General features: G+C 47.3%; 1 protein-coding gene across 4 annotated transcripts; it reads right to left on the reverse strand.

Moving 5' to 3' along the window:
• Position 1: 1 nt before the first annotated feature.
• On the reverse strand, positions 2-21,759 carry TAF8 (TATA-box binding protein associated factor 8). 4 transcript variants are annotated; one of them, XM_019457111.2, is made up of 9 exons: positions 21,652-21,759; positions 20,731-20,887; positions 16,394-16,492; positions 15,987-16,049; positions 14,821-14,945; positions 10,408-10,555; positions 8,860-9,002; positions 2,361-2,500; positions 2-2,055 (listed from the first exon to the last, which is right to left on the reverse strand). In XM_019457111.2, exons 1-9 carry the CDS (start codon positions 21,694-21,696, stop codon positions 2,043-2,045), a joined length of 933 nt encoding a protein of 310 aa, XP_019312656.1. In that variant the 5' UTR covers positions 21,697-21,759; the 3' UTR covers positions 2-2,042. The 4 variants fall into 4 exon arrangements, with proteins under 4 accessions (XP_019312656.1, XP_019312659.1, XP_019312660.1 ...); XM_019457114.2 differs by lacking the exons at positions 2-2,055; positions 2,361-2,500 and adding exons at positions 3,192-6,649; positions 7,178-7,279; XM_019457115.2 differs by lacking the exons at positions 2-2,055; positions 2,361-2,500 and adding an exon at positions 3,192-6,649.
• Between the last annotated feature and the right edge of the window lie 518 nt (positions 21,760-22,277).

Below are 22,277 nucleotides of genomic sequence, written 5' to 3' on the forward strand. Positions count from 1 at the left end.
ATTCTATTTCATTTGCAAAGTTTTTATTAGGACCTTTTATTTATGACCTTTAGAGCTCATAAATCACATTCTTAATCTGGCTCTGCTTACTACTTTTTCCCTCCAAGAAGTCTCCCAAAGTTATAAAAAATAGAAATTTATAAATACACATTGAGAATTATGCACAGTTTTTACACAATAATAGTCGGGTCAATGTTTCCAGCTGTCTAATCATCTCCCAGGACCTCTCATCCGAAACAGAATGACGGACTCCGAAATCTCTACAGCAGAAATGGCAGTTCTGGCCCCAACCCACCATCCACCCTCAGCATCACGGCACTGGGCAGGCACTGGGCAGGTGTTGGTTTTGGACAGTCATGGCAAAACAGGAACTGCAGAAATGCTAGTTGGGATGGCGGCGCTGTGAGGGCAGCAAGCCGGGAAGGTTTCAGCCCTGTACCTGCCACAGCTCATACCTGGGACTGTACTTAAACTCCACAGCCCAAGAATCGCCAAGAGCCGAACCACAGACTCAGCATAGGCCCAGTCTGACTGCGGCCAACTGGAAGAGTTCCAGGCCATTACAAACCTGAAAAAACGCTTCCTTGGTCCAGAGGTGGGGAACCCAAATGTCTACTTAGTCTGTCGTCTTCAGTCACTAACAAGCAGCTCTTTCCTTCCAGGCAAAGGGATGGAGTGCCTGGGGCTACAGTGAGGCCAGAGGGACATGGTAGCTGCTGTCAAGTTCAAGTTTTCAAATTCACCAAGAGCATGGAAAACGGAGAGATTACTCTGGAAGAGGAGCATAAGGAAAGTTCAATATGGACCTTAGGTCACTAACCCAGGGAACGCCTTGGTCATCCTGTGTTAACTTCCAGGTGTCACTGGCATTTTTCTTCTTTGGACTTGATTTTTAAATCTCTTCCTTTGGAGACCAGCCAAAGGGTATCAGCTTGCCCAGCATCTTCCTTAACATTTTTTTTTTTTTTTTTTGGTTTGTAGGGTACATCAAGGATAAAGTCTTCTCTCCCCAGGAGGAAAAGAGGTTGGACAGATTCAGACCTGCTTTTGGAAGAACACCCTGGCTTGGCCTGCAGGCTCCTCTGAGCCCACCTCCACCATAAGGTGGGGCCACAGCCTTCTGAACACGCCAGCCTTCCAGCAGACCGGCCAGGCCCATCCTTCAAGATCTCACCCTCCCCCGACCCCTGCCATCAAATCCCTTTCCTATTGTTTACAATCGGTGATTCTTCTACAAGTCACAGTATAATATAGCCACTGATTTAGGCTCTTGTCAGAGAAAACTTCTTTTCCCGAGATGGGGCAGGGCTTGGTAGTTCCCAAGCATGCATCCCCCAGAGGGACAATAAGTGACAAATCTCTCAGGAGAGAGTGCTGCCCAGCTTTATGGGAGCGTTCACGTGCCGGTGAGAGTCAGTGCTGCCCTTATTCTCCTCTGCCTTTAACATGCCTGCACATGCCTCCTGACTCCTGCCAGCCCCAGATCAAGACTGTGATGAGCAGGCCTCCTGTTTCCAACAGGCTGAGGGAGGACAAAGTCACCTTCCATCAGCTCGCAGGGCACTTGGAGCCCAGGTGAGGAGAGAAGATTGAGGTTCTGGGGCAATAAATTGGTGCCACAAGTTATCTGTGAGTCAGTAAGAGGGGTCCAGGTATCCTGAACTACAAACAAGGCAAGCGGTCTTTCTGGCAGTAAGCACAGCAGGCAAAGAACCCTTTCCTGCCACCTTCCCTGGCCTTCCAGGTTTCAAAGGAATCAAGTCCTGTGATAATAACTGAAGTCACTGGCTGTTCCTGCGCCCCACAGTACGGCCAGGTTGATTAGGAGAAGCTGATCATTACCGTCCCGTCTTCCTCCACCCAAATATCCAGTGAAAGTAGGTAATCTTAATATTGAGTTTGCTATTAAAATCATGCCCAGTCACGTCCGGCTGCCTGGGCTTGACCTCGTGGAGGCCACCCTCTCTTCTTCCTTGAGTGGCTTTAACGGCCCCGAGAGAGTGGTGTCCGCGTCTCTGTACAAGGCAGGCTTCCTTCTCGGCTCACGAGAGGGACCTAGAAAGAAGAAGAATCCATGGAGCCTGCCCGGTGGGGGACCCACCTGCGTCTTCTAAGGGGGACGGCTCCAGGGCTGTGAAGGCTTGTCCCCCAGCTGCAGGATGCTCAACCTCTTTGCAATAAGAGGTACATTGGGGGAGGGGGGATGAGTGAGGTGAGGAAAAGGGAAAAGATTTCCTCTCGCCAGAGGAGCTTTCCCCACGTTTCAGACCTGCTGGGGAGCCTCTCTTTCCTGCCAAGGAGGAGAGAAGGCCACCTCGGTTGGCCAGACAAGCCTCTCTGCACCCCAGCCTCCAACTCACTTCTTCCTGCGAATCTTGGGTTTCTTCACAGGTCGCAGATAAGGGTTATCGATGATGTTCTCCTCCCCATTCCGGCTTCCCGACAAGGAGGGGTTCTGCTGCAGGACAGAGGTGTTCTCCTTCTCGGCTCCAGAATCATCCTTTGAGCAAAAGCCGAAATAAAGCAAAATACCAATGGCATAAGGAAAGAGATCATGCCCATCGTAAGAACTACTATTAGCATCCCTTTCGTCAAGCAATTAGAAGCCCAGGGACCACTTTCTTGCTAATGCACCTATCCCTGCCCCAGATGAGATGAGGCCCAGGCAGGGGCCGGCTATCAGAGGAAGACGAGACCAACCACCTGGACACAGGGGAGCACAGAACACAAAACTCTGAGCCTCTCGAGAAGACAGGGACATGAGTTAGAATAGAGTCTTGGCAGGGAGTCAGGGGCTAACAGTTAGATGTTCAAGGAGGAAACCCAGTCTGTGGGGAGATAAAGACAAAGATAAGTGACCCCTGATGCTTTGCAGGACACAGGGCCAGAACAAATCATGTGCATAGGGAATCGCCCGGACCAAACGGAATGAAAATCATGATCAATTTCCTCCATATTCTCAAATGTCTGGTACCTGCAACAGGTACCAATGATCATATTGCAGCAGAGGCCAGAAACTTCTTGAGCCCTGAGGGTTCCGGCCCAGGCAAAGCAGGGCATATGCAGGAACCAACACGGGAAGAGCAACGATAATCCCCATCAGTGACCTGTGGGTCAGGTCTTTCGCTGTTTGCTTTTTGAGGAAAGCGATCTGGGAGAAAAGTTTATAGGTTTACATGTATCCAACGTGATCCCAATTAAAACATTTTATTTGTAATGTGTGTAGACATAGAAAAAATAGGTTGAAACATTTGAAACTGGTTCTAGGAATATGGATGATTGCTTCTCTTTTTCCTTATTTATACGCTCTTCTATTTTCCAAGTTCTTTAAAATGAGCACAGGCTGTAGGGGAAGGGGGAGAAAAATCACACAACCATACCGAGGGCATGACCTAGAACTCAGGCCTGAGAGACTGTAAGTGACCAGAAGAAGTTGGTGGGGCTGCGCCCCCTGGTGACAGGCCAAGGGTTCTGCCGCTGAGGTTCCTGTCAGGTAATGGAGGCAAAAAGAGGGCCTGACCTCAACCAGGAAATTCTGTTGTCAGGAGACAGCAGGGTAGAGGACGCTGCGATTGGATAAAAGGAACAGCAGGCTTTCCCACAAGGGGCAGGAGGCCTAGGACAGGGACTCCTGTCCAGGTTTAGTGAGCCTGAAGAAAATGGCTCACTTCTAGGTTCGGCTGCTCACCCCTCACTGTCCCGCCAATTCTGTTCTCCCCGAAGACCCAGTTCCAATCAGGGTCCCTGGGCTTTCCCTCTCCAACACCTGGTCTGGTGGGACCACAAGGTGACCTAGAGCCACTGTGGACCTTCTGGAGGCTCTCTTGAAAGCGAGTGCTCCAAGGTCAACCTAGCTCATGCTGGACACAAGGTCTGACCATGACCAGACCTGCCTGGGATGTTTGGCTCCCAATCTTTCTGAAGTTCTGAACGGCTTGATTTACTTCGCTACTGTCTTCTCTTTACTGCAACTGCTCTATCCTCAAAGTTGCTGAAAGTTCACTTCAACGCTGCCTTAAAGTGTTTCCTTAGATAATATGGATGGAAGGGGAGAGTCACGGGCATGGAAAAGCCAGCCCTGGGGACCTCTGCTGGAGGCCACTAGGCCCTCTCCACGCGGCTCACTTGTCTCACAAGGCCAGGATGTGGGTCCCGAGTCATGGGACAACAGCTTCTCTTCTCCCAAGCAGAGCTGGAAATGCCACTTTCTTGCCTCCTTCAGGGACAGGCAGCCTTGAGATAGGGAGGGACAGGAGTAGATAAAAGTAAAGTACCAAACTGACTGAAATTCGCTTAAAAAAGGTAGGAGCGGAAGAGTCCCTCAGGAGCCTGCGGAGGCCAGAGCACGTGAGCTCCGGTGAGCCCCACACGTCCTGGGGGTGACCGAGGCGCCTCTCGCCTTCCAACGCCGTGTCCACGCCAGCAACTGCCACGTGGGCCTCTCTGCCCTCGCTGCTCTCCTGACCCCCAGGCTGGCGTAGCCACCTGCTCCCTCGACATCTCCACCCGGTGTCAAGGACGCACCTCAAACTTCTGTGCCAGAAACTGAACTCCGGCCCTTCCCCTATGCCCGGTCCTCCCACAGTCCTCCATGGCGACTCCATCCTTCTAGTTGTTCAAGCCAAAACTCCAGTCATCCTTGCTTTTCTCAGACCCCCCGCACATCCAATCTGTTAGGATAACTTGTTGGCCTTACCTTCAAAGTACAGGCTGACTACCACCACCCTCTCTACTGCAGCTGCCCTGCTGGACCCACACTCTTTCTCTAAGACCACTGCAGCAGCGTCCTAACTGACCTCCCCATAGTCAGCGATCCCTAGGGAAGTCAGACATGTCCCTCGCCTGTTGCACACCCTCCCACCACTCCCGTCTCACCCAATTAAAGACCAGCTCTTAAAGCTGCCTGCGGGGTCCTACCTGGTCTGACCTCTGCCTCTCTCCCTCTGCCTCCCTCAGCCGCGGCCACAGCCACACTCACCTTTGTGTTGTTCCTTAGGGCCTTTGCACTGGCTGCTCCCTTTCCAGAACACTCTTCCCCAGATATTTACAGGGCTCACTTGCTCACTTCCTTCAAGTCTCCTGTCAGATGTGTCCTCAGTGATGTCCACCCTGATCACGCTATTTAAAGCTGAAACTTCCATCTTTCACCCTGGATCTTTCCCTACTTGGTCCCCTTGCGCCAACAATAGCAGCTTCATCTTTAATATACAGTAAATAATTTATTTATATATTACGTTTATTGTTGTCGCCCCACTGCCGACCCACGGGCTTCCAAAAGGCAGATGTTTTGTTTGCTCTGTTGGCTGAGGTCCCCCAAGCACCCACAACAGTATCGGGCACACACCCGCACTAAGCAAATACTTGTTGAGTAAATGAATGGCACATTGTTCGTGAAAGAGCAAAAGTTGAGACGCTGGTATCTGGCGTCGGCAGAAGGCCGCTAGTTCAAACGTACAAGAAAAGAAAATTCTCTTATACACTAATTTAAAATGAACAGTCCCTTTATGTTCAAGCAGATGGGAAAAACCAGAACCAGGTTAAAGGAAGCAACTCCCTGGCAACAGTCTTTGAAGGAAGTGCCGCCCTTGACACGTAAAAGAATAACTTACAATACTAGCTATTTAATGCACTGTAACAATGTCTGCAAACGCTATTGACGGAAAACATAGATGTGTATAGGGAGCTGGTTAAATTCGATGGTTACATCCATTCAATGGAATATGTGAAGCCATAAAGAAACAGCCTGCTGTACACAGATGGAATGATCGCCGAGATACAGCGATAAGGGCAAACAGGAAGGGAAAACCGTTCATGGTTTGCTATTTGTGTTGATAACAATGAGGAGACTATGTCTCTAGAAGGATACACAAGGCTGGTGACACTGGCAGCTTTGTAGGAGAGAGGGTGGATGAACAGGGAACACGGATGGCATAAAGAAATTTTTACCAAACATTTTTTTCTACATCGTGAATTTTCAAACATAGGATTATGGGCGCCAGTTCAACAAAGTAACACTGACAAGTCCAATCGATTGTGTATAAACTGTTGCTAGAATCCTCTCCTTGGGGTCTTCTTATTCACGTATTTACTTTTAACAGAAGAGCAAGTGTTTGTACAGCCTAAAACAGTGGGGGCGGGGTAGGTGGTGAGGGAAGCAGCGAGTGCCGTGAGCTGAGCTGCTGGACACCTGACGTTCATTGCTGAGTTAGGTGTTCCTATTCCTGCTTGAACTTGTGAGGAAACAGACTCACGTTAGGTAAGGCAACCAAAGTCACAGTCTCTGGAAAGCAGTGCGGTCTGGATTTGAAGGCAGGCCAGTCTTTGCTGTCTGACTTGACCTCTCGGCCACCCTGCAGTCCACGGGCAGCTCCCAGCATTCTTTCAGCCCCGGTCCACTCACTGCCATGACCTCGTCTATGTCATGACCTGGGGGGTCAGATAACACATCTGCGGGCCCTTTTAACTGCTTTGTACTTACAAAAGGATGGTGATGTCTGCTTAGAAGATTCCTCCTTCTCCTAGGGTGAACCTCATTTGAGTCCATGACCCCATCACCATATCTCAGACCAAATTAACTGAGTCCAAGACAGAAGTGTAGAATATCAAGTTCCTCTGCTTTATGTAAAGCCATGGGCTTCCAGCCCTAATTCTGAAAGGAATAATCCAACATTAAAGAAACGTGTGTCCAAGCAAGGAGGCCCATCGGCACATCACAGAGAGAGCATAGGCACCTTTCCCCTGCATTCTGGAGCTGCTGGCTGCCACAGGCCTCACGGAATCTTAGAGAGCACGGGGAATGCCTGGTCCAACGACAACCGCCAAGGCATCCTTTGCTCCGAAGCCAGGGCCAGTCTTAAAGGATGGATGTGACTATGGTAGGCTGACCACAGGGTCCCGCAGGCCTTAAAGGCATTTGAGCTCCTAGCCCTTCTTTGGCTCTACTTGGCTCTTTCTCGCAAACATGCAGGAACACGAGTGGGGTCTCAGCCTCTTATGTGCAGAGCACAGCACACGGCTAACCAGATGAGAACACCCACAAGCTCGGAGGACCACATTTCACCTGCCTTGGTCTCTGTGCCCACGCACTCTCATCTCCTCCCCTGGAAACGAAATGCCCGTAACCAGGCCAACCCTGCCACCGCGCCTCGTCCCCTAGGTCCCTTACCCTCTCACCTACCAAAGGACATCACTCCAAAATGTTTCCTTCTTTCCTGCATCCACTTTTCCTCTCTACCAGATCATTCCCATCAGCGTACTGACATGCTGTTGTTTCTTTAATCTTAAAGAAACAAACAAAAATAAATATACCTCTCTCGACTCCTTAATGTTTCCCCTTTGGCCACCACTCCATTCTTCTCCTTCCCTTTACAGCAAAATTCCTTGAAACGCTTGTCTATATGAGTGCTGTCCAGTGGAACTTTCTGCAATGACATAAACGTTCCCATCTGCACTGCCCTGTATGCTAGCCATTAGCCACAGGAGACTATTTGAAAAGTGGCCAATGTGACTAAAAAACTGAATTTTTAGTTTTATATCACTGACATTAAGTTTCTTTGTTTACTTATTTATTTAGATTTTATTTTTAAGTAATCTCTATACCCAACATGGGGCTCGAACTCACAACTCTGAGATCAAGAGTCACACACTCCACAGACTGATCCAGCCGGGCGCCCCGAATTTCAGTGTAAATAGACGCGTGGCTACCGTAACGGACGGCACAGTCTATACTTACAGAGTCCAATTTTTCTTGTCCTTTTCCACCTCACCCACACCCAAGGCGCTCTCATGGTTTTAAACACGATCTACACGCTGATGACCCCAAATTCCCATCTCTAGCCTTAACAGCTCCCCACACGGCAATCCCTATATCCATCTTGCCACCCGACATCACCGCCTGGCTGTCTAACAAGCATCTCAAAGCTCCCCTGTTTAACCAGAACCCATGCCTTTTCCCCATCCCTGTCCCACCCAGGTCTTCCCGATCTTGGCTGAAGGCAACTCCGTCTTTCCTGTTGTTCAGGCAAAATACCTTGCATTTCTCTTTGGCTCTCTTTCTCACACATCTCACACCCAAACCATTGCTTGGCTCTGCCCTGAACATAGTCTAGAATCTGACCAAATCATCTATCTGACCACGTCTCCTTATCTTCACTTCTACTACCACCTTTCCGTTTACTGCGGAGCCTCCTCACTGGTCTCTCTGCTTCTGCCCTTACCGTCCACAGTCTATTCTCAACATAGCAACCCGACTGACCCTGTTAACAAACCTACACCAGACACCGACCCTCCTCCGCTCAGCATTCCCAATGGCTCCCACCTTGCTGAGCAAAAGCCTAGTGTTTACGACAGCCTTTAAGGCATGCCCCCCCCCCCCACCCCCCGGAGCTCCCCTTTGTTCATGCCACCCTGATGGCATTGCTATCCTTCAACACAACAGCTCCCACCTCAGGACCTCTGCATATCCTGTGCCTTCTACAAGGAGTACTCTACTCCCTGATCTGTACAAGCCTTGTTCCCTTCAGGTCTTCACTCTGATGTCACCTTCTCAGGTGACCTTCCCTCACACTGTACTACTTCCTATCTCCTAATTTATAATTTTTCCTTAGCTACATGAGGGCAGGAAATGCTGTCTATTTTGTCTCCTGCTACTTCCCCAGCACCCGGAACTGTGCCTGGCTGGCAGACACTTGTTCAATATTTGGTGAATGAATGAATGAATGAATGAATCCCCAGGACATGGACTTGTCTCTCAAGCAAGAGATCATCACGAGCCTGATCTCAGGCTTCCGGGGTGACAGGCTGAGGGCAGCACGGGAGACTTTTGGGGGTACCGTGAAGTGGGTAGAAGGCAGGACCCACCGTGCTGATGTGCAGAGGGAGGTTCTCGGTGTCTGTCTGCTCATCCTGCTCCGAGGAATCCGTCTCTTCCATCTGTTGCATCTCCAGCTCCGAAGGAAGGAGGGCTGTCAGGTAGGGGATGGTGAAAGGCCTGGCAGCGATCACTGGGAAATCGGAAGAGGGGCACAATTCCAGTCACGGCGCCCTCGCAGCGGGCCGAGAGCCTGACAATCCCACCAACAGCATCGAGTAACAGTAACGGCTAACGCGCTCCAAACACTCAGCGCGGGCCATGCCGCGTCCTACACGTTATCTTTAATCCTCGCCTCCACCCTATTGAGTACAATTGCCAGCCCCGTTTCACAGATGAGGAACCTGAGGCACGGAAAAGCGACCTCCTCGAGCACACAGAGAGGGGCAGAGCGACATCTCAACTCGGGCAATATGACCTCGGAGCCCACTTTTACCAAGTAGAACCAGACTCAGACAGAAATGGGCTGCATCTGAGCAAAGCACCAGCTTAGTGATCTTATACCCCAGGTCAGTTAGCCCCGCTAAGCCTCATATCTGGGCAGGGATATCGATCTCTTCACCGTAAAGGACTCAAGTCCAAATACTGGACTTGAGAACTCTCTGCATGTAAGTATATCCACTGAGCTAACAGTAACCGAGCATTCCAGTTCTTCCAAAAAGCATTGATGAAAAGAAATTTTTAATAAAAAAGAAAAAAAAGAAAAGAAACCACCTATGTGTACTTCTATGGCAGAATGTGATTAGCAGAAGACACTCTAAGATTATTTTGGCTACGGCTCAGACGTGAGGTCCTGTGGTCCAAAAGAGCTAGGTTGAATTCTATCTACCAGCTGTGTGACTTGGGGCAGATGACCTCATTTCTTTTCTCTATAGGCCTCGGCTTCCTACGATGGTGGGGACAACAGTTCTGAACTCATAGGTTGGCTCACGAGAGGATTTAATGAGACAATATAAGAGAGATGACTGGCGCAGCATCTGGCCCTTATGAACTGTTGGCGGCTAGTACTCGAGGGCCAGGCAGGCAGCGAGCACTCAATAGGGCTCAATAGGACTTAACCGAACCAGTCGCCCAAACCAGTCTCTCTGTTCACCTCTGAGAAAAGCGAAGCCTGTGGAGATGAAGTAACGTGGGCACACGGTGTCGTGACCGTGCGGAGATGAGAACTGCAGGGACATGAAGGGCAAAGACTGGGGGAGGTTCTGTATGCCCCGCTCCCGATGCCAATGTCCCTTCTACTACAAGGGCTGTTGCTTCTACTGTATGAGTCTCTCTGATACCTGGGGCTCAGAGTCATCCTCGAGGTAGCTTAAACTCAACCTCAAGCAGCTGATCCCAACAGAGGCTGTAACATTTTGCTTTTATCAGTTAGGGACAGGCCCTGAAGACCTGGGAGAAGGAACCAGAAGTGCAAAGAACAAGGGGCACCTAAGACAAAGCCAGAGCCTTCATTTCTTCCTACCATGCCAAGAGAAAAGGAAGATGGTGTGATTATTTCAAGTGACAAGACAGGGTCCACAGAGGGGAGAGACTCTCACATGGAAACGTGCTGACGTCGTCTTTGAAGAGACTCTGGGTCTCGCCTGTCTTTGCCATAAAACGGGTGAGTGCCCGCTCCACGTCTCGTCTCTGGGACGCAGCCTTCTCCCGTAGGACCTGGTAGTCTGACACGGGCTCGCGGTACGTCTATAAAGAGAACAGCAAAGACACTAGATTAGTATCGATGGACCATCCTTGCTGCTGCTATGTCCTTCCACCCTTACAATGACCCAATGATGTCAATGAGAGCCGAAACCCCTCACCAGGGGCAGTGGAGGGGCAGAACGAAAATGATGAAACTATCGCTAATTTATTTTGAAGTTTAAAAATTAGAAACATATGCTGACTTCGGCTCAGGTCATGATCTCGCGGTCCGTGAGTTCGAGCCCCGCGTCGGGCTCTGTGCTGACAGCTCGGAGCCTGGAGCCTGTTTCGGATTCTGTGTCTCCCTCTCTCTGACCCTCCCCTGTTCATGCTCTGTCTCTCTCTGTCTCAAAAATAAATAAAACGTTAAAAAAAAATTTTTTTTTTTTTTAAATTAGAAACATATGAACATTTACTATAGTGATTGCCCCTGGACCTTCACTTAGCTGCTGTGACATAAGGCATAGGAGACGTCATCCTGAAGGAAGGGTAATCCCCCCAGGGAAGCCCTGACAGGGAGCACCCAGCCCCACAGGTGGAAGGTGACATCCTACAGGATGTGAGTGGCTGCTTCAGTATCCCCTTGTTTTCTTAAAGCAAACCTCACACAATGGATACGCTGTCCCAAAAGAGTCCCTCCAAGAAACACTGAGAATATTAATGTAAGTGTAAATGAACAAGAAAATGGTGGGCTGACACTCCTCCCGCTCCTAATTACGAGCTCTTTGGCAATCACATTACACAGTGAAAAATGACCGAGATCCCATCAGAATAAGTTAGCCAAAACATTTTAAATTGTAACGGAAAAGCTGACATTTTAATAATGACCAAAAAAGCACCTACTTTTCGTGCTATGGAGAGAGGATTTTTAAAAGAGGCGTTGTAGGGGCGCCTGGGTGGCTCAGTCGGTTAAGCGTCCAACTTCGGCTCAGGTCATGATCTCACAGTTCGTGAGTTCGAGCCCTGCATCGGGCTCTGTGCTGACAGCTCAGAGCCTGGAGCTTGCTTCGGATTCTGTGTCCCCCTCTCTCTTTGCCCCTCCCCGACTCATGCTCTGTCTCTGTCTCTCAAAAATGAATAAACGTTAAAAAAATAAAAATAAAATAAAATAAAATAAAATAAAATAAAATAAAATAAAAGAGGTGTTGGAACCACCTGGCAGTATCTCCGAAAGCTGAACACGTGTATCCCTGATGACCCAGCCCTCCCGCTCCCTCCTGAGTATACATTCAATGGAATGCAACTATATGTGCACTAAAAGATGTGCAATAGGTTGAACCATTATGTATAAAATTGCAAGTATCTGACATTGCTGATTTACAAAAATTGCAGTTTCCCATGGTTTAACCGAATGCTAGAATGTTGACAGCAGTGCCATTTGTATAAGCTACAACCTGGATTACCTCAAGTACCGAAAGATTATGTATATGTTGAATACATTTCAACTACACTCAGCACTTGGAGGGGAAGCTCACAAACATAATGTTGAGTGAAAGAAGCCACATACATAGTTTATACAAAGCACAAAAACAGACAAAAGAATTTATGGTGGTAAAAATCAGATTACCTTTGAGGGCTAAACACTGAAGGGGAATGGAGCCTTTTGGAATGATGGTTTATGGTTTTCTTTTTTTTTTACGATTTTATTTATTTATTTATTTATTTATTTATTTATTTATTTATTTATTACGATTTTATTTTTAAGCAATCTCTGCACCTAATATGGGGCTTGAACTTATAGTGCTAAAATCCAGGGGCGCCTGGGTGGTTCAGTCAGTTAAGTGTCCGACTTCGGCTCAGGTCATGATCTCACGGTTCATTATTTCGAGCCCTGCATCAGGCTCTGTGCTGACAGCTCGGAGCCTGGAACCTGCTTCAGATTCTGTGTCTTCCTTTCCCTCTGCCCTTCCTCCCGCCCCACTTGTGTTCTGTCTCTCTGTCTCTCAAAAATGAATAAACATTTAAAAAAAAAAAAAAAAGGTCACCTGCTCCACTGACTGAGCCAGTCAGCTGGCCTCTATGGTGTTTTTGGTGGTTTTATTTATTTGTTTTTTTTTGAGCTCTGGGTACTAGTTCAACATGTGTGTGCACTTTGTAAAACTTCACCAAACTGTATATTTATTATTTGTGCTTTTCTGTATGTTTGTGATACTTCAGTAAAAGTTTACTTAAAAAAAAAAGGTATTGGAATCATTCCCACTGTTGTCAATGTTAATTCAAGTGCAATGTTAATTCAAGTTAATTCACCTATATGTGCAGTTCCCCATCCACACTTAAACACAGAAACAAGTAAAAAAAAAAATTTGAGTGGATTGTGAACATACTTGTTAAACACATTAAAATGCACGATCCCACAATTATTTAAGTGTTTATTTATTTGGAGAGAGAGAGAGAGAGAGAGAGAGAGAGAGAGAGAGAATTCCAAGCAGGCTCTGCGCTGTCAGCATAGAGCTCGATGTGGGGCTCAGACCCACAAGCTACGAGATCATGATCTGAGCCCAAATCAAGAGTCAGATGCTTAACCGACTGAGAGCCCCCCACAGGAGCCTCAAGATCTTACAATTATTTTTAAGATGACTGTTTGACATTCAAGAAGCTGGACATTTAATAGGAAGCTTTAAAAGAGATTCTTGAAATAATTTGTAGATGAGAATGAAAAAAATTAGTTTTATGATTTTTTTTTCAAATGACTTAGATTTAATCATCAGAAACAAACTAAGTGGAAAGTTTACAACAGGGAAGAATTACATGTCAGCGCCTTTTGCAAACCGAGCTGGGACAGAAAGGGGCTGGGGCTGCCTCTCAGCCTTCCAAAGGCATCCACAGTGTCCCTGGCAGTTTGGCTCAGGGAAGAGGGAGCCTCTGCTGGCTCTATGCACTGAGGAATTTTATGATTTCTTAAGGGCAGCTGACGATGCTGCATATCTTTGTAATGTGCCCTTTTCAACCATGAGAGCTATAAAAGTACCAAAACAAACTAATTTTAGAATCAGACCTCCAGGTGGGCCTGGGTGGCTCAGTTGGCTGAGTGTCTGACTTCGGCTCAGGTCATGATCTTATGGTTCATGAGCTCGAGCTGCACATCGGACTCGCTGCTGTCAGCGCAGATCCTGCTTCAGATCCTCTGTCACCCACCCCTCCCCTCAAAAATAAATAAATATTAAAAAAAAAAAAGAATCAGACTTCCAACTTCTGGTCCACCAAGTATTAAAGATTTCAAAAAATAAAAAGCAGAGGCAATCCCATGGTTGTCCTTATAAAAGAGGTAATACATTTCCTGAACCTTTAATATGGGTGAGATAATCTTTTAGTGTATATTATTTTGGTATAGTGTTACATTATAATATTTGTGTAATAAGCAAATACTGGAATATGTACTTAATATTTTTACTGACCGAGATATATTATAAAAGAGTGAGGGACTGCTGTAGGTTGAACGGTATTCTCCCCTAAAAAGAGATTTGTTGAAGTTCTAACCCCAGTACCTCAGAATATGATCTTATTTGGAAATAGGGTCATTGCAAGATGTAATCAGTTAATGTGAGGTCATACTGGAGTACAATGGTATTAATCCAAGGTGACTGGTGCCCTTATAAGAAAATGGCCATGTGAGGAGAGATCCAAAGAGAATGCCACGTGAAGACAGTTGGAATGATGTATCTCAAGTCAAGGAACGCCACAGACTGCCCACAAACCACCCAAAGGTAGGCAGAGGCAAGGAAGGATTCTCCTACAAGGCGAGCCTGCTGACACCTTGATTTTGAACTTTTAGCCTCTCGAACCATAAGACAATGTATTTCTGTTGTCCTAGGCCACCTAGTTTGTGGCACTTTGTTACAGCAGGGAGCCCTAGGACACTAATACAGAGACTTCCGGTCAAGGACAATGGCTGTGTTGCAATGGTGGGTGGCCGTCTATTCCTGAGGTGTGGAGAAATGTTCTGGAGAACTTGCCCCAACAGCCTGCACGATGGCCACATTTGCATTAGTGCATGGTGTAGAGGGGAGGACAGAAGTATGTGAAGACCCCTGAGCACACCACACCTTCCCAAGGGGAGGTGAAACTGCTAGTGTGGCAAATGAAAACCCATTCGAACGCTGGAGAACATAATTCTCCTTTGCCAAATTGTCTGTCAATGAGGAAGGACATTCTGAGCTCTGAACTACCCTTTGCCAACAAACTTTTGGACTCCAGTCTGACAGTCAGGAGGAACTGACTACTTTTGCATCCGCATTGGCCCCTGCCAATAGGGGGGCCAAATCACTCACCGGAGTTTTGATGTAGGTGTGAGGGTCAGGGAACTCGGGAAAATGGCTGGGGATGTGCGGCGGGTGGGGTCGGTTCTGCCCCGCAGTGAGGGCCTTGGGGGTCACTGGTTGATTGGTCACTGGAGCTGCAACAGAGTCACAAGCGGTTACTCCTCCGCCCCAGGCCGCGAGTCTCTACCCCGTCCCTCCTTTGCTCAAAGTAAATGCTGGACCTCGATGTTCTCCTTGTAGAGCAGGCACTTTGTATTTCTATCTATAAAAGTCCTTTCATGCCTTGAGGACCTGAGAAGGTCACCCCCACAATGCCCGGCCCTGCTGTATGATCTGCGTGGGGAGACAGTCCCACATACAGCCATCTGCCATCATGCCTCATAGGCAGGTGAGTGGGTGGCTGTGACAAGCACTATATAAGGAAGCACGCTGAGGAACTAAGGAAGTTGGGTGGGCTAGGAACAGTCTTTTCACAGAACCCAGATAACAAAGACAGACACTGGGTCAGGGTATGTCAGTGTCTGCTAATGGAAGCAAGAGGGGATTGAAAATGGCCCTTTCTAAAAGGGTGCCAGCATGAAAAGAGTGCTGAAAAAAATCTAGTATATTCTCCCTAAGGTCCTACAAGCCCAAACTAGTTACTCCCAAGTCAGTTTATGGCACTCAGTTTAGTGAAGACAGAGGTCTTCAAACTTTTTGCATGAGGAACAGAGACTAAATATTTTAGGTTTTGCAAGCCATATAGTCTGTGACGACTGCTTAACTCTGCCATGATAACATGAAAGCCACCATGGATGATACGTAAACATGGCTGTGTTCCAATAAAACTTTATTTACATAAACAGGCAGTGGCCCACATTAGGCCTACAGGCCATCGTTTTCTTGATTTAGGGAAGAATGAGAACTTTTGCATTTTTCAAACGGCCCTCTTCTGGAGCTAAAGCACAAGAACCACAGCAACACCTCCAAGATGGTTTACTTTTCTGGTGACTGAATTTTGCACCCTAATCCTGTTAATCTAAATAGAGATCATATTGCAGGCAGCCCCAGATAATGGAAGGGAGCGAGCCTGTAACAAGCAAGTAGCTACCAACCGATCCCCGTCCTATTCAATGAATTCATTCCACGACTATTAATTGAGCACTTGCTGAGTACCTCAGTTCACAGGCACTTACGGGCAGTGATGACCATCCTCTGAGACCGTTTTGCATAGGCAGGGAGAGTGTCCACGTTGAAACCTAAGACACAGGAAAGCTAAAATCACTGCCCAGACCACTGGCTATTGACCATGGAAGGGGAAGTCATACGGCAGTGGAAAAGGTTCAAGTCCCAGCTTGAGAGCTTTGCGGCCACTCGAAAGCAGCTCCAGCAGAATCCCCCAACAGGGAAGAAGGGGATCTGTGAAATGGGTTCAGAGGAACCCTCTTTTGAGGGAGCCCTCTCTCAAGCTAAGAGCAAACCAGGAGACTCACGAGGGAACTCAAGAACACTCGGCAGACGTGGCTGACTCCTGGGGGCTCTTCTTTCTCTCCTAACTCCAACTCAGTTGCACTGAAGAATTGGAAACTGGAGGTGTACTCACCCATCTCAACCAGCGTGACCACAATATCTGACAGTGTGGGCTGGGTCCGGGCTGTGTGCTCACAGTAGGACTTGGCGCTCCTCCCAATTTCTGAAATGTCTAGGAAAGGATCAAAGGCATAAAATCTTACTTTCAGTTCCCAAGAAATTAAGTACAAAATTATCATAAGAGCCAGCAGTTCCACTCCTGGGTATACACCCAAGTGAACTGAAAACAGATACTTGTGCACCAATGTTCACTGCAGTATTTGCAATGGCCAAAAGGTGGAAACAGCCCGTTACTCATCAGCTGATGAATGGTTAAGCAAAATGGGGTCCATGCATACAATGGAATATTATTCAGCCTTCAAAAGGAATGAAATTCTGATACATGCTACATGGACAAACCTTGAAATTGTTATGCGAAGTGAAATAAGTCAGACACAGAGAGTCAAAAATTTTAAGACTCTACTAATATGAGGTCCTTAGAAAAAAGAAAATCCACAGAGATGAAAAGCGGATTCGAGGTTACCAGGCGCTTAAGGGAGGGAGGAATGTGGAGTCAAAGCTATGGATACAGTGTTCTGTTTAGATGATGAAAAAGTTCTAGAAATGGATAGTACTGACAGTTGTACAGTTGTACATGTATTTACAGCTGTGAATGTATTTAATGCCACTGAATTGTTCATTTAAAAATGGTTATGGGAGTGCCTGGGTGGCTCAGTTGGTTACGCCTCTGACTTTGCCTCAGGTCACGTCTCGAGGTTCATGAGTTCAAGCCCCGTGCCCGGCTCTGCGCTGACAGCTTGGAGCCTGGAGTCAGTTTCAGATTCTGTGTCTCCCTCTCTCTCTTCCTCTCCCCCATTCATGCTCTCTCTCTCTCTCTCTCTCTCTCAAATAAATAAACTTAAAAAAAAAAAAGAGTTAGTGGAACATTTGGCTGACTTAGTTGGTAGAGTATGCGACTCTTGATCTCACGGTTAAGTTCAAGCCCCACGTTGGGATTAGAGATTATTTAAAAATAAAATCTTAACGGGCAGCTGGGTGGCTCAGTCTGTTTAGGCATCTCACTTTGGCTCAGGTCATGATCTCGTGGTTTGAGCCCCGTGTTGGGCTCTGTGCTGACAGCTTGGAGTCTGGAGTCTGGAGTCTGGAGTCTGCTTCAGATTCTGTGTCTCCCTCTCTGTCCCTCCCCTGCTTGCACTGTCTCTCTCTCCCTCTCAAAAATAAAGAAGCGCTAAAGAAAAAAAAAAAAAAAAGAACTAAAAGTTAAATAAAATCAAATCTTAAAATAAAAACAAACAAACAGAGTTACACCAAAGTCCTTCAGGGAAAAGGGGAGGTATGAAGCTGGGCTCCATAAATGGGCTCTGGAGGTGGGTGGGTAATTCCATCAAAGCTCTTGAAATTGTGCTGCACTTCACCTACAGAAAAGCCCTTTTCCAGGGATGGGTCCACAGATCTCACTCTGCCTGATGCAGATACTAACACGAATCCTAAAACTTTGTATCCAGAGCTCTTTTATCTTTATTTTTTTTAATTTAAATTCAAGTTAGTTAACATCTAGAGTAGTAGTGGTTTCAGGAGTAGAACTCAGTGATTCATCTCTTACCTATGACACCCAGTGCTCATCCCACCAAGTGTCCTCCTTAATGCCCATTCCCCATTTAGCCCATCCCCCCACTTACCTCCCCTCCAGCAACCCTCAGTTTGGAGTCTCTTAACTTATTTTTTATCTTTTATCTTATTCCTTTCCTTCCTCTATATTCATCTGTTGTGTTTCTTAAATTCCACATATGGGTGAAATCATATGATATTTATCTTTCTCTGACTGACTTACTTCACTTAGCATAATACCCTCTAGTTCCCTCCGTATCCAGAGCTCTTGACAATATGGAGGTGCCCAAGTCTCAGCAAGACCCCGGCATAAGCCATCTATCCTTGGTATTCCTTGGAATGAAGCGGCAGACTTTTATGCTCTTTTCAGACCTTTTAGTTTCAATATTCACATTTTTCCAACACAGCTACTTCAGCTTCATCCCTCTCAGTGGCAACCATTTCTTCTGAGAGGAAAAAAAGGCCTCTTGCCCAGTGGTATTAGAAAGAACGACCTCGGGGCGCCTGGGTGGCTTGGTCGGTTAAGCGTCCGACTTTGGCTCAGGTCATGATCTCACGGTCCGTGGGTTCGAGCCCCGCGTTGGGCTCTGTGCTGACAGCTCAGAGCCTGGAGCCTGTTTCAGATTCTGTGTCTCCCTCTCTCTCTGCCCCTCCCCTGTTCATGCTCTGTCTTTCTCTGTCTCAAAAATAAAACGTTAAAAAAAAATTAAAAAAAATTATAAAAAAAAAAAAAGAAAAAGAAAGAACGACCTCAACCATGATGACCTTTAAACTCTGAATTCCAAGATCTTTTCAAGAACTGAATTCTCAGGGCGCCTGGGTGGCTCAGTCAGTTGAGCGTCCGACTTTGGCTCAGGTCATGATCTCGTGGTTCGTGAGTTTGAGCCTCGTGTCAGGCTCTGTGCTGATGGCTCAGAGCCTGGAGCCTGCTTTGGATTCTGTGTCTTCCTCTCTCTGTCTTTGCCCCTCTCCCACTCACGCTCTCTCGCTCTCAAAATTAAACACACATTAAAAAAAAAAAAAAAAAAAAGAACTGAATTCTTCTCTGTTGGGAACTATTAGTCCATTCCTTTAGGACAAAAGTTCTCAACATGTGGTCTGGGAATCCCCAGGCAGCCCTAAAATCCTTTCCAAAGTCCACAGGCCAAAACTATGTTTATAATAAAGTGAAGACATTCTTTGACTTTTTTACTCTCGTTTCTCATGTAGTTTTCCAGAAGCTATATGGCCTATGATGATGATATCATGGGTCTGAGGAATAATGGAATGTGGGCCTGCATATGTATACATTCGAAATTTTCTCAATTTTACTTTCTAATGTGGCAAAAATCTGTCTACATAAAGCCCATGTAGACAAAACTCCTCAGGTCCTCGATATTTAAGAGTCTAATGAGGTCGTAAGACCAAAACATTTGGTATTTAAAAGTTCCAAACATCAGCTGCAGAGAGCCACCTCACCCCAGACCACGTCCTTCCTGGGGCAGCCCACACTGAGTGCCTGATCAAGATCTGAATACAAAAGCAGGGCCTTTTCAGCCTGATGTGGCCTACTCTGATGGGGGACAATTGCTCCAGAGCTCCCCAGTGAGGTGACCAATTCTTTATTTGGCCTGAATTGCGGTTAACTTCTCCCCCTGCCTAAACTTTTCTCTCACATTTGTAAGTGTTGATCTCCCAAAAGACACCTTAAATACCCTCATCTCTCATTCCATCCTACCTCATCCCTCCCACCCGAAATAAAACCCAAGCAGGGAAATACATGGCATAAGCAGAAAAGGCTATGTGAGACCATTCCAGGCTCCTAAACCTCAACATGTTTCCTTTATTTATTTATTTATTTTAATGTTTTTACTTATTTTTGAGAGAGAGAGAGACAGAATGTAAGCAGGGGAGGGGCAGAGTTAGAGGGAGACACAGAATCTGAAGCAGGCTCCAGGCTCCAAGTTGACAGAACAGAGCCCAACTCGAGGCTCAAACCCATGAACCGTGAGATCATGACCTCAGCCGAAGTCAGAAGCTTAACTGACTGAGCGACCCAGGTGCCCCAACATGTTTCCTTCTAAAAGCGTTTTTTTCCAGAGGTGTCTGGGTGGCTCAGTTGGTTAATCATCTGGCCCTTGATGTCAGCTCAGGTCATGGTCCTACGTGTGTGGGATTGAGCCCTGCGTCAGGCTCTCCACTGACAACATGGAGCCTGCTTGGGAGGCTGCCTCTTTCTCTCTGCCCCTACCCCCCCTCTCAAATATAAATAAAAAATAAAGGTGTTTTTCCATTCTATAAAACTTCTTTACCGTCCCTCTTTGAATCACATACTATAGCATTTGATTATGCAGTGTGTAGCATCTATTTCATGGGAATTAATCATAGCTCTGCAACAAAACAATAACTTCTTTGAGCACAGCGAACAGACAGCAGTAACAGCACCTACAAATCATCACGAGCTTACAATATTCCTAACATGTTTTACATATGCATCTCATTTATACTCACAACTCCTTGAGATACAAATTATTATCCTATTTGACAAATAAGGACATTGAAGTTTAGGAGGTTTAGCGACTTGCTCAGGCTATGAAGGGGCAGAGCAACAACTTACACCCATGTCCATCTGATTCTAAAGCCTGTAAGTCACTTTACTGTGTTCTTCTTATTCCTAAACCCTCTCTTACACCATCACATTGCAGGACACAGAACAAGATGTCTGGTTGACTTGAAGAGGGCCGATTGTTTCCTGGTACTTACAGCTCTGCAACATCTCTGTCAATGTTTCCACAGATGCTTTCTCGGCACTCTCAAACCCTGCCTCTGTCAACAAGGAGCTCACGACCACCTGAAGGGTTCGCCTCCGGGCCAGATGGTAGTTATCAGCAGGATTAGTGGACTGTTTACTTCCTGATCTCTGCAAATCAGTACCATTAAAATCAATCAATCAATAAATTTCACCTACAGGACAAGGATGCAATGAAGTAGTTCACATATCATCAATGGTAAGCAAAAGTTCTCTTGCTAAATATTTATTTATCAGTGCTTAATGAAAGGTGGTAACTTCTGGCGTTTAGACTTACAAATCTCAGCCAGCTGAGTAATCAAGTACCAAGGGGCTACCCTAAACTTAAAATTCCAATAACACAAAATATCAATTTTTACTATTTTAGCAGATTATCAGAATATATAGCTGAAAAAAAAACGCATGATGGGATTGAATTCATGTCTATCTCTTAGAAGAAAATGCTCTATTGTTCCTCCCATCACCACACCATTTCACTAACAAGAAACATTAAAACAGCACCAGACGACGCTGAGGAGTGGAAGGCAAGCGACAACAGCACAGAAAAGTAGAAAAGCTAAATATTTTGAAACGGGAATCCCTCCCAAGTTTGGCTGGCCAATAAGAAGGCGAAACTGGCGTCTTCGAGCCAATCAGGAGGTGTTCCGGGTCCCCAACCCCCAACAGGAAGGGAGCCAATCAGTACACAGGTCGGCGAACTCAGGAGGCCGCCGCCAAGTCCCAAGGAGGGGGGCATGTACGGCCTGAAAGACCCTCCTCCACTTGGAGCTCAGAGTGGGGCTGGATTTCTAGCTATGAGGTTGTTGCCCACACTAGGGGGGAATTACAGAATGCCCAGACTCTCTCGGCTTCGGCCCCGCGCCTCCCGCGCTTACCGTTCCGGAGCCACCGGCCCCGGCAGTGGCCGCCGTGTCGGCCATCTTGCTCTGGCGTAATGTGCGTGAGCGCAGGGCAGGATGGGACTTGTAGTCGCAGAGCGGGGAGGGCGTGGAGCGCGTGGAGAGCGGGGAGGGCGGGGAGAGCGGGGCGTGGCGGCGTGCACCCCTCTGGGCTTCCCTAAGCCTAGGCCCGTGGGGTGTGTGTATCTGAGGCCCCCAGCTCACGTGACCTTCTGCGAGTGGTGGGTTCTTGCCTACCCAGTGAGCCTCGGATTTGGCCAAGAAGATGCGTCCTCGGTCTCACACCTGTTTCTGGTGAAATCGTTTCTCATAAAGAGCACATTCCTGGAACGCTCCAAACTTGGCTGATTGTTAGCAACACCTAGCTGGATCCCATTCGGTCCCACTGACTCACTCCCTGGGGAAGGGGCCTGGAAATCGGCATTGTGAAGCTCTCCAGGTGATTAAATTTGGGGAAACCCTATTTTGTGCTGACGGCCCCGCAGCCCGCCAGTGGCCCACTTGGAACTAGAGCCTTCCGATCAGATAGCCCGGGTCTTCCTCTGCATCCCGCTGCCTTCTCCCCCTCAATCCGCAGGTATTTGCGGGGCAAGCCGGGAGGC

The sequence above is a fragment of the Panthera pardus genome, unplaced genomic scaffold (assembly GCF_024362965.1).
Source record: "Panthera pardus isolate Hobbes unplaced genomic scaffold, ASM2436296v1 HiC_scaffold_17, whole genome shotgun sequence".
NCBI lineage: Eukaryota > Metazoa > Chordata > Mammalia > Carnivora > Felidae > Panthera > Panthera pardus.